The sequence below is a fragment of the Sinocyclocheilus grahami genome, unplaced genomic scaffold (genome assembly GCF_001515645.1).
Source record: "Sinocyclocheilus grahami isolate Dianchi unplaced genomic scaffold, SAMN03320097.WGS_v1.1 scaffold932.1, whole genome shotgun sequence".
NCBI lineage: Eukaryota > Metazoa > Chordata > Actinopteri > Cypriniformes > Cyprinidae > Sinocyclocheilus > Sinocyclocheilus grahami.
The window spans coordinates 7,970-20,412 of NW_015506111.1; the positions used below are offsets into that span (position 1 = coordinate 7,970).

Below are 12,443 nucleotides of genomic sequence, written 5' to 3' on the forward strand. Positions count from 1 at the left end.
GCAACGCACATATGCACGCATTAGCATATAGGTGACAGTTGACCATGAACAGCATCAGGGAGAAGTTGGAGCGTGGGGAGTTACTAAAAGTTCCCAATGCTTCAGAAAAGCTGTATTTTGGAAGAGTCTTGATTTGATTAACATGACAAACAGTGAGTCAATTGGTCATGTGCAGTACAGAATCTGCAAACATATCCTTGCACATGACAGCAAAAAATGCACGCAATAGGCTAAAGCGTGCCGCAAAGCCCCAGCAAAAGTAATTACCTTCAATGTGTCGGGGGGGGAAATAATGAGATATTTGAATTATTTATTAATAAATTGGTGTTTTCTGAGTCAGTGTCGCAAAGATGAAGATGACGATCCTGATCCTGAGAAATGCATCTTTACGGATTGTATAAAATCCGTAAAAAGAGTTTGTTTTTGATTCAAATTATTTAGATTTAAAGTAGTAATTTAAAGCTTTCTATAGATATATTTAGCAAGTTTTTGAGGCAAGTATTCGCTGAGTTTCGGTTCATCACTGTGAAGCGCTCCTGGGCGAAATTGCAGAAAGCACATCCTGTATGTATCCTTTATTTTATAAAAGCACAACGCTTTGTTGATATTGTGAGTGCACACAAATAAAAGTAGACCCTTTACAGTTCCGAATGATATAATACTTACTCTTACCTTTATGATCAAAAATGACGGTGTATCCACTGAAAAAAATGCAAGTGATTGTGCTGGCACCTCCATGTCCTACAAAGCGCGCTTTAGCTTGCACTCTCAACACAAACTATTGGATACAGCGCACATTTATCTAGGTTTAACGTTTAAACATTGTTATATGCTTGAATTGTTTTATATCTATAGATTTTTTTTTAGGCAAGGCGTGATGATTTGAGAAGGCTAAATTGATCAAACATAGGCTATGATCAACTTACTGTCTGCTGCTGGCCGCTTGGTCGTTATTTACAAAAAAAAAAAAAAAAAAAAAAAAGTACATTTAACGAACAAAAAATGCTCCAAACGTTTTTCTAAACTAAATTAATAAAAAAAACGGAACGAAATATAAATCACTTTGACATTACATACAAAACTTAACTATTTTAATAGCTGAAACAGTAGTATAAGCTGTTTTGGGAGAAGGGGAAAAAAAAAGTCGGGCTCGGGCCAAGAATTCTGATGAGCTGTCGGACCCGGGCCGGGCCAGGGCCTGAGCGTCTCAGGCCAGGGCCGGGCTAGGGCCTATATTTGAGGCCCGTGCAGGGCTCTAGTTGTCGGGGCCTTTGGAGGACCTGCTTCACGTGGTGGCGATGTTCAGCCAGGTTCCGGGAGTATATGAGGATATCATCGATGTAGACGATCATGAAGCGATGGAGGAACTCCCGGAACACCTCATTCATGAAGCCTTGGAAGACGGACGAATGGTGAGTTGGCCAGGCCATACGGCATTACCCTGTACTCGTAGTGGCCAGATGGAGTGATGAAAGCTGTCTTCCACTCTTCGCCTTCCCGGATATGAACGAGGTTATACGCGCTCCGCAGGTCCAACTTGAAGAATATGTGTGCTCCACGGAGTTCCTCGAGGGCGGCTGGGACCAGGGGAAGTGGGTATGGCAGCTTCACAGTCTGGGAGTTCAGAGCACGTAATCTATGCACGGCCTCAAGCCCGTGTCCTTTTTACCCACGAAGAAGAAGCTCGAGGCAGCAGGTGAGGTGGAGGGTTGGATAAATCCTTGCTTGAGAGCCTCCTTGATGTAGTCCTCCATGGCCTTGCACTCCGGGATCGACAGAGGGTATACTCTACTCTTGGGGGGTTTTGCCCCATGCAGCAGGTCGATGGCACAATCCCATGGCCGATGAGGTGGAAGGGGAGTTGCTGCCTGCTTGCTGAAGACATCCTGGAACGGCACATAGTCAGATGTGAAGCGACTTGAGCCGGCATGGGACTTGTAAGCAGTTTGGGGACCGCGGAAAGACAGTTCTGCAGGCAAAACTCGCTCCAGCGAGTTACCTCACACGGTTCCCATCTGACTTCCGGAGAATAGAGAGTGAGCCAGGGGCATCTCAGGATGATATCCACTGTGGGTCCCTCCAGTGACAGAAAGGTGATGGTCTCCTCGTGCAGACATCCGATTCTCAGTTTCAACGGGGGAGCTCGATGCTTCACCCGCCCACGCCCTAACGGTTTTCCCTGTATAGTCTCGACTCGGAGCTCCAGGGCCTGGCATTTACGGGATAGGTGGAGGCGACATAGGAGATCTTGGGATATGAAATTGCCCGAAGAGCCCGAGTCGACGAGGGCAGAAACTGAAACAGAACAATTTGGGGTGAGTAGTTGTACTGGTAACAAGGATAGAGTTGAGATGTCTGGTTCTAGTTGAAGGGTACTCACCGCAGGGCGTGGGGGTCGGACAGGGCAGTTCTGGATGAAGTGGTCCGTTGCTGCACAGTATAGATAGGGTCCAGCCGCAAGGGGGCGAGCACGTTCTGCGCGAGTGAGGCAAGAGGAATCCAGCTGCATGAGTTCTGGTACTGGGGGACCGAAGGCGGGTGCGGCAAGCTGGTGGGCGGTTTCGTCAGGCGGATAAGCATTGAAAGATACGTGTGGCCCTCTGCATGAAGCTCTCCAATCCTACTGAATCATCATAGATTGACATGACAGCACGGATCCGAGGATTTAACCCTTGATGGTAGGTACTGAGAAGGGCAGCCTCATTCCAGCCACTAGTCGCTGCTAGCATGCGGAACTGCAGGGTGTAGTCACTGGTGGATGAGGCGCCCTGACGCAGCCGCAGCAGCTGATCAGACACCGACAACAACCCGGTAGCAGCCCCAAACACCTCCTTGAAATGGTTGGTGAAAACATCATACAAATTAATTATGGCACTATTGGCATTCCATATAGCACGGGCCCATAACGGTGCTCTGCCAGTTAACAGGGAAATCAAGAATGCTACCTAGGAACATTTGGTGGGGAATTTCTGCGGCTGCATCTCAATGAACAGGGCCACTTGAAGGAGGAAGCCACCGCACTCAGCTGGAAGCAGGAATGGCCATGGGACTTACAGAGGCAGATGGAGGGGTGGTGACTAACGTGAGGGAGGCGCGGAGAGTGTTAACCAGTTCTTCCAGGACTTCTGTTGGTGTGAGAGGCCAGGAATCCATGGTGGTAATGGTGGGTCCAGTCTTCTGTCACAACACGGGACAGAGACAAGAGGTAAGTGATCAAACAGATGGTTTTATTGACTTGTATGCAGGATGAGATCGTGGCAGCGGATAGCAGGTGAGAAAAGCACACAGAATAACAATTCAAGGGTTCTTAGATGTTGTGACTGATGTTGGGTCTTTTGCAGGTTGCCAGGAGAAGGACAGGAACGGAGGTGAACAGGATCGAGGGAACGTCGGAGAATCTAGAGGTAAGTAACACACAGGTGAGTAAACAGGTGAGGAGTCAGGCTTGGTTCAGCAAGGTGAACAGTAGATTGGGATCTGGTGATTGTCCTGGCAGGTGATGGTGGTGACTGTGACTGCAAGGATTCGCTGACAATATGATGAAAACATAGTGTTTCACAGCTATATTTGGAAACTTCTATAATTATTTGTTTCATATATGGTCTAATTGCATGAGAGGTGCTTTTCCCCCAAATTCAGAAGCATGGATCGCAAAATTATTTACATGACATTTACATGATCATTCAATATTATAAATATAATCAAAGCTGAATGGTATGAAACATAGTAGGATTTTTAAAAAGGACAATTTAAAAGAGAAAAAAGGATAATTAGGGAGAATCATTAAATTATGAATGATTTACTGCCACTGTGTGAAAAATATGTAATCCATTAAAAAGTAACTAATCTGATTACAGTGCCTTGCAAAAGTATTCATGCACCTTCATTTTTTCACATTTTGAAAACAGCAACAACAACAAAAGCATCTACAGGACCCTCAGACTGTGAGAAACAATATTCTCTGGTCTGATGAACCTCAATTCTAAGCATCACGTTTGAAGGAAACCAGCTCTCACCTGCAGAGTACCATCCCAAAAGTGAAGTGTGCTGGTAGCAGCCTCATGCTGTGTGGCTGTTTTTCAGCTGCAGGGACTGAGGGACTCATCAGAGTAGAAGAAAAGCTCAATGCGCCAAAATATTGAGATAGCCATAATGAAAACCTAGTCCAGAGCATTCAGAACCTCCAACTGGGCAGAAGGTTCACCTTCCTACAGGACAATGACCCTAAGCACACAGCAAGAGTGGCTTATAGACAACTCTGAATGTCCATGAGTGGCCCAGCTACAGCCTGAGCTTGAACCCAATCAAACATTTCTGGAGAAACCTGAAAATGTGCATCTGCCCCCATCCAACATGACAGAGCTTGAGAGGTGAAGAGATGAGGAGAAGAATGGTAGATAATTGCCAAATGATGATGATCAAAGCTTGTCACATCACACCCAAATAGATTTGAGGCTGTAAAGGTGCTTCAGCTAAGTACAGCTAAGAGTTAGGGGTATGAAAACGTATGCAATGTACTTATTTCAGATTTTTTTATTTTTAATAAATTTACAAAGTTGTGACCGTTCTGTTTTTGCTTTGTCATTATGGTGTATGGAGTAGATTGATGTGTAATTTAAAGCAGTTAACAAGCCTGCAACATAAAACAAAAAAAAATTAAGGGGTATGAATACTTTCGTAAGGCACTGTATGAGCATTATAACATGTAATATTTGCAGCACTGGTTGTGTGCTAAATACATTTTTATAACTTTTTGGAATTTTTAATGTGTTTTTAAAAAGCTTTTAAAAACGCTGCAGGGCGTGACGTCATATCACATCCACTGCAGCAGCTTCCAAAGAAATGTCACATGCTCAAAGTCTCGTGTGACCGCAGCTTTACCCTGAAAACTGTCAGAAGATGAAAAAGTAAATTCATTGATAAATGTCTGTATTTTTCTCTGTGTGTAGAATCAGCTGGTTCAGACACAGACAGATGTGCAGCAGATGATCCAGAACAGAATGAAGAAGATTCAAGAGATCCAGCACTCAGTAGAGATGAGAAAGGTGAGTGATCTAATTATGAAATTAATGTTAAGCTTCATAATATTTTAATACATAATTGATGAAGGTGCTGAATTAAATGGGGTTTTTTTTCCAAGTAACATGAGACCAGCAGATGAGAAAAGCAGCAAGTACATTTGTAGTACATTCTTATTTTTTGGGCTAAATAAAATAGTAAAACTTAATAATTAAAAGTATATTTCTACTTCAGTAGTACTTCAGTGCAATTGTAAAAGTATACTAAATACAACTGATATTTAAATAGATTTTTAGTACATTGAAATAAAGTGTACTACCACAAAAAATATATAGAGGACTTTTATTAGTGTGGTATGAATGATTTAAAAACTAGTTAAATGTTAGTACACTTTTAAATAGTCATCCTAAGTTTAAATTAAATTGATTTTATTCTAAATATATTTGTAATGTAATAGTTATAAGTACATTTTCCCAACTGGGCTACTTAAGTACACTTAATATAAATGAATACACTAATTAGCACTAACACTTAAATTGATTTTAAGTTTAGTACCTGAAGTGTTTTATAATTGCATTGCTTAAAAGTCTGCTACGATCACTTTACATAAAATGTTAATGGATTTTTATATATGCAATCACTAAGTTCTATTTGGATTTTCATGAAAAATACAGTACATTACATTTACATGAATTACATTTACAGTAATGTTAATCAAATGTATTATTTCTAACATTCAAGTAGTTAATTTATTAATGATGGAAAACAACAGCTTCGTGAAGTGACTACACAATAGGTGTAATTTTAGGATGTGTTTAGATGTTGTTAATAAAGAATAACAATTTGGTCCCTCAGTAAATTCTCTTTGCCACCTTGAAGAATTCTCAGTTACTTAAAGTGTAGACAGACGGCCGGGAAGTAAGAAAACACACAGTCAAATGTATCCTCAATACTTCAATTTATTCATAGAAATACAGATATTATATAGGCATATGTCGAGGGGAGTTTCATCCTCTTAACCAATGAGGATATGAATAACATACACGTAGGATCTTTGGCCAAGAACATGTGTTTATATAAAATGGCCACATGTACAGAAAAACATGGACATATTAGGAATAGACTTTTGCGAAGAATGCTGAACTGTCTTCAGAGTTTCTCTCGAACTCCTTTACCCTTGTAGTCCTAACATTCATGTCCTTATTGGGGCATTTGAACCAAGAGAAGCTAATGTATACATTTAAGCATGCATACTTCGCATATAAGTAAGACATATTTAAGACATAATATCAAGAGAGAGAGATGGATACAGAAGGAGGGATTCAGAAAGAATGCGTTGTATATATAAGAATGAGAGAGAGGGAGAAAAAGGAGGGGTAAGACATGTCTGGACTCAACAGAAAGACAGAGTGTTTTCTAACAGTTGTGAAACAAAATTCACAGTTTAACAGAAAGTATACTTTTAGCATAAAGTACTTAAAGTGCTATATTTTTTAATGTGGAAGAAAGTGCTACTAATGACATAGTAATAGTGTACTTGATTGTACTATTTAAAGACACCAAACATGTAGTTAAATATCATATAAAGGGAATGTTAACATAATTACAATACATTTGAAATTAATTATATAATCTATAAAAAATATGTGGGCAATACATTATAAATACATTTTGTGTATATGCATTATATAGCCTATTATTATTATATTTTAAATAATTTATAAGTGTATTTTCTATGTATGATGAGTATATTTAAGTGTATGAAAGATGGTTTCAGTTGTACTGGTAACTAAATAAAGAGAAAACAGAGAAAATATGTTAAAAGCACATTTTAGTTAATAATTAAGGTGTCCCAAAATAGCACAGTTGAGTACACTAGATTATCTTAAGAAGTACTAAAGAATATTTTTAGTATATAAAGTACAAAATTAGTGTGTGAAAATAGAGCACTTTAAGTACATTATTGAAGTGTAAGTAAAAAAAGTGTATTTTACTGCACTTTGTTTTCACCTGGTGTCATGAAACAGAAGTTGTGATTGTCTTTGCTTCCTTATTGTGACGTACATCTGAGTGAAAATAATTGTTAATTGATCTCATTGATCAGAGGAACACAGAGGAAGAGAAATCAGCCAGAAATCAGCTCTTCACTGATCTGATCCGCTCCATTGAGAGATGTCAGTCTGAGCTGCTGAAGATGATGGAGGAACAGCAGAAAGCAGCAGAGAAACAGGCTGAAGATCTCATTAAAGAGCTGCAGCAGGAAATCTCTGATCTGAAGAAGAGAAACACTGAGCTGGAGCAGCTCTCACACACTGACGATCATCTGCACCTCCTACAGGTCTGTCAACATCTGTCTCATCACTGAGAATGCAGAATATTATTGTTCATATGCTCTGCTGACAAACCTGATGAGCTGCTGTCTTCAGAAACTGTGCAAAAGAGAATGAAACTGTAATAAAGTCAAATTAGAAAAATGAGTTAACTGTGTTAGAAAGCTCCTGCACATGATCATATTTAATCATCTTCTCTCTCCTGCTGTAGATGTACTCATCTCTGTGCAGTCGTCCACACATCAAGAACTGGACTGAGATCAGGATTGACTCTGATGTGAATGTGTATTCAATGAATAGAGCTCTGATTCAGCTGGAGAAAACTCTAGATGGGAGACTAAATAAAATTGGTCAGACTGGTATGTGAATATCAAATATAGTGAACAGATTTCTTATGTGAAGATCTATCCAAACTTTAACTAAAGCAACATGTAATACATATAATGTAAGTATTAACATACCTGTACAAACTGCACTCACAGGAATTACATCAGTAACACATACAGTAACAAGAAATCTGACTAAAATTAATCAGTCTGAAAACATTTCCCACCTCACAATGACGATTCAGAATATTGCAGCTTAAATAACACAATCTCTTACATTGTTTTATAAACTGATGGGTGAGCAACATTTACATGCTGATGCTCAATGTTGACATGAAATATTACAATAAATAATTAATCATTATATTGTCATCTGTGTCCACAGGGTTGAAGTGTCTACAGAAGTTTGCAGGTACAGAGTGACTGACACCATTTTCTTCAGTACATTTTATAATCTGTATTATATGAAAATATTTGTTCTGAAGTTGATTGATACTGTCTGATCTCTCATCTAGTGGATGTGACTCTGGATCCTGATACAGCGCATCCATATCTCATCCTGTCTGATGATGGAAAACAAGTCAGTCATGGAGACATTAAGCAGGACGTCCCAAAAAACCCAAAGAGATTTGATTATGTTGTTTCTGTTCTGGCAAAGCAAGGATTCAGTTCAGGCAGATTTTACTATGAGGTGCAGGTGAAGGGAAAGACTGGGTGGACTTTAGGAGTGGCCAGAGAATCCATTAACAGGAAGGGTAAATTAATTTATTCTCCAGTAAATGGATTCTGGGCTGTGTGGCTGAGGAATGAGAATCAGTATAAAGCTTGTGAAAATTCACCTGTCTCTTTATCTCTGAGAGTGAAACCTGAGATTGTGGGAGTGTTTGTGGATTATGAGGAGGGTCTGGTCTCTTTTTATGACGTGGGCTCCAGATCTCATATCTATTCTTTCACTGGTCAGACTTTCACTGAGAAACTCTATCCGTGTTTTAGCCCATGCGTTAATGATGGAGGTAAAAACTCAAAACCACTGATCATCACACCTGTTAACAAATAAATTGCTATGAAATATGAAACATGAAATGTGGAAAGATTATATGCAAAAGCATATTTTTTTTGTTTTGTTTGGGGTTTTTTTATTTTTAAAAAGAAGTATTTGTAAATTATATGTTCCACACAAAAAAAATATAAGTTTTCACAACTACAGACTGGACCATGAAAACCCAAAATGGGATTTTCATTTCCACAAATGGAAGCTCAATTCTATAATTAACCTGCTGTGCAGATTACAGTTTTTTTATTTCTTTTAATATTTTTTTTTAAATCATAATATACAATGTAATACTGAGTTAAAATGTGACATTTCATCCGCGTAAATATTTAATGTTTTGTATGATCTACTACAAATAAAATATATTAATTAATTCTGAAATGTGTCTGACATGAAGAAGTTTCTCCCCTCGTTAGAGAGGACTAATGAAGCAGCGCTGAAGGTTTCAGAGGACAGTGTGTGAGTGAGGCAGGATCGGTCTCTTTTGACACAGAATAGCACTCATCATCATGATTCAAAGGCAGATATTCATATATTTGATATTCACAGAGGACGAGCTTCTGTCCAGCAGAGAGCAGCGTTTACAAGACATTCACTGCATCAAGCCTCGGACACTGAGACATGAGAGCCGCCTGTACTCAGATGACAAAGCAGCAGAAAATAATAATAATTGAACAGATTAACACCATTCATCATACATTCAGACACAGGTTATGTCTATTAGTTTATGCAAATGATTATCTGACAATACAAACAAACAAATGAATTAATATAATAAAGTAAATCTATCAAATAGCTGCTAATACAGAAAACTAAATAAATATTGACCCGAAATATCAAACATCTGCCAATAGAAACCGATAGATTGGAAAATTTTAATTTAAGAAAAGCAAAAACAAAAAGGAAAAGAAAGAAAGTTCCATTTCATTCATCAAATGCACGTTTTTCTGTGCATACTGAAAATATGCATACTGTGTGTATTCTGCAGAAATAGTAACATGGAAGTGTTACTGAAATACAGCATCTCACAATGCAATGCCACATTTAACTTTAAAATTTAAAGCTGCAGTCCGTAACTTTTTTGTGTTCAAAATGTATATAACAAGCGAGTACACCAATAATCCATTTTCCAAACCGTGTTTTTGTCTTGTCCTGAATCTAGTGTTAATTCTGTCAGCAATAAAAATTAAACCTCGTTTGTCTCCTTGTCAGACGTACTGTTTGAAATGCTCAGCACTGCATACTACATACTGCTGCACTATGGTTAAAAAATAGTAGGCAAATAAATTAAAGTGTTAATATTATAAAGATAATGGATGTAAACCTGATTTCTGAGAGGAATCCTGTAACTGAGTCCAGTTTGGAGGATTAAGGCTTGTATTTCAGGATGCTGTTGTATAAAATCAGTCCAGATTTTCCACACACATCATATACAAACACTGATCCACAGATCCACTCACTGCATGTGAACGAGAGAGAAGAGTGTGTCCACATCAACAGATGCACATTCACATGAAGAGCACAAACTCCAGGAGTTTGAGTCCAAAATACAGACATTTAGAAAACACGGCGCTCTGCAGAAAGGCCAATGTTTTGATTTCACCATTTTGATTCGACTATATTGGCACCTTCATTTTTTATTTCATTTTTGAGACTTTATAGTCACATGACTCCGAATATGCTAATTGCTACGGCTTGTCTGTTGCAAGAGGAAGTACATTCTTAGAGAGATTCTGATTGGATGAAAATCTGTGCAGGGCAGGATGATGTCATTAGCATTTTTAGCCATAAAGACTGATGAAAATGAAACAATGAAAGAGATATATGACTGAAGCCTTAAATATTGCCCAAATATGAAATATCTGCCAATATCAATTAAAAAGTAAATATTGCACAAAATGTCAAATATCTGCCAATATCTAAATAAATAAAAACATCCATTTAAAAAGTTGCCCAATGTATTAAATATGTGCTAATACAGATTATTAAAAAAATAATAATAATAAAATAATTTGGCCTGTAATAGTAAATGTCTAGCAAAGCTGATTGATTAATCAGTAACCAGCATGACTATATATTGTGCATCCCTGATGCATCTTGTTATTAATAGTTGGAAGTATTTTACCAGCATCAGAAAGACTGAGTAGATGATGAGTAGAAAGAATAATTATTTTCTAGATTGTTCATCTCACATGAATGTACAAAATTTCAACATTTAAGTGTAAAACTTTTACTGTAAGTAAGTATCAGCACCAGAACAAACAGACAGACAAAGCACTTATAAACGTCTGTAGACACATTTATTCCATTTTCAACAACAAACACAGTTGATTTCACTCTGACACGCAGCGTCTCTCCAGAGCGAGACAAGACTCGTGAACATGAACAACAGCTTGGCGTGTAGATGAGTGACATCTGTACACCCGCCAATGAAAACTAACATCTGTACAGAACATTAAACATGTTAAACAGCACGCACGTAACAACCTGCTAGTCATTACATGTGTGTGTATTCATTTAAAACAACAGTTCACCCCAAAATTAAAATTTGTTTAAAATGTACTCACTCTCAGGCCATCCGAGATTATGATGAGTTTGTTTCTTCATCAGATTTGGAGAAATGTAGCATTGCATCACTTGCTCACCAATGGATGTGAATGGGTGCCGTCAGAATGAGAGTCCAAACAGCTGATATTGTGAACATCACAATAATCCACAGCACTCCAGTCCATCAGTTAACATCTGGAGAAGACAAAAGCTGAAACTAATCCATCATTAAGACGTTTTTAACTAAAATATGAGTCCATAATCCATAATAACGCTTCCTACAGTGAAGAAGTGGTCTGGTCTGAATCAGGAGAGAAATCTGCACAGATAATGCACCGTTTACAAGCCAAAACAGCTCTAAACAAACATGTGAGAGATGATGTGAGAGACAACAGGAGATGCACTTTTTCATTGGAGGAAGCGTTATTATGGATTGAGTCATATTTAAGCTGCATGCAACAATTTGATGATGGATTTGTCTTGGCTTCTCAAGATGTTAACTGATAGATTGGAGCATTTTGGATTATTGTGATGTTTTTATCAGCTGTTTGGACTCTCATTCTGACGGCACCCATTCACTGCAGAGGATCCATTGATGAGAAAGTGATGTAATGCTGCATTTCTCCAAATCTGATAAAGAAACAAACTCATCCTAATCTTGGATGGCCTGAGGGAGAGTAGCAAATATTTATTTTTGGGTAAACTACTGCTTCAAAATTGAGCTTCATGCACCGTGAACAATACTGTCATGGAGAAACATCAGTATAAATGTGTTCAATAATCATTTTACTCAAATATAACTCCTAATTTCATTAAATACCACAGATACAGTGAAGTTAACAGTGGTCAAGTGTTAGTTGCCTGGTTAACACAGTGGAAAATCAGTGAGGTTGTTCAGGTTAGTGGAATGAACCCAGTCTGAAACATACTTTACTCAAGTACTAATGCAAGAAAAAAACAACCACAGAATAAAACGACTAACAAGTATTTAGGCCCAAGTTTTAGATTGATGTATTTGAATTGCATATAAATCTTCCATCCGTTTGAATTACACACTTTTAACAACCTAAGAAACTTAATGTGATGCATATTTGTATAACTGAAACAGATCAGATTTCTGTAATTGTAAAACTGAATACGTTTTAAACACACAACAACCAGCTTTATATA

The 12,443-nt window shown here is 38.2% G+C and overlaps 1 protein-coding gene across 1 annotated transcript; it reads left to right on the plus strand.

The window, feature by feature from the left end:
* Nucleotides 1-1,974: 1,974 nt before the first annotated feature.
* Nucleotides 1,975-8,800, plus strand: LOC107564402 (E3 ubiquitin-protein ligase TRIM39-like). The gene is made up of 6 exons (XM_016249485.1): nucleotides 1,975-3,404; nucleotides 4,950-5,045; nucleotides 7,124-7,357; nucleotides 7,561-7,708; nucleotides 8,061-8,087; nucleotides 8,191-8,800. Exons 1-6 carry the CDS (start codon nucleotides 3,324-3,326, stop codon nucleotides 8,730-8,732), a joined length of 1,128 nt encoding a protein of 375 aa, XP_016104971.1. The 5' UTR covers nucleotides 1,975-3,323; the 3' UTR covers nucleotides 8,733-8,800.
* The last annotated feature ends 3,643 nt before the right edge of the window (nucleotides 8,801-12,443 follow it).

Excerpts from the sequence above, each read along its gene's own strand:
- LOC107564402 (XM_016249485.1), top strand. The coding sequence starts at position 3,324 with ATGTTGGGTCTTTTGCAGGTTGCCAGGAGAAGGACAGGAACGGAGGTG. Across the intron at positions 7,358-7,560 it reads ATCATCTGCACCTCCTACAG|ATGTACTCATCTCTGTGCAG; the intron begins GTCTGTCAACAT and ends CTCCTGCTGTAG. Across the intron at positions 8,088-8,190 it reads GTGTCTACAGAAGTTTGCAG|TGGATGTGACTCTGGATCCT; the intron begins GTACAGAGTGAC and ends TCTCTCATCTAG.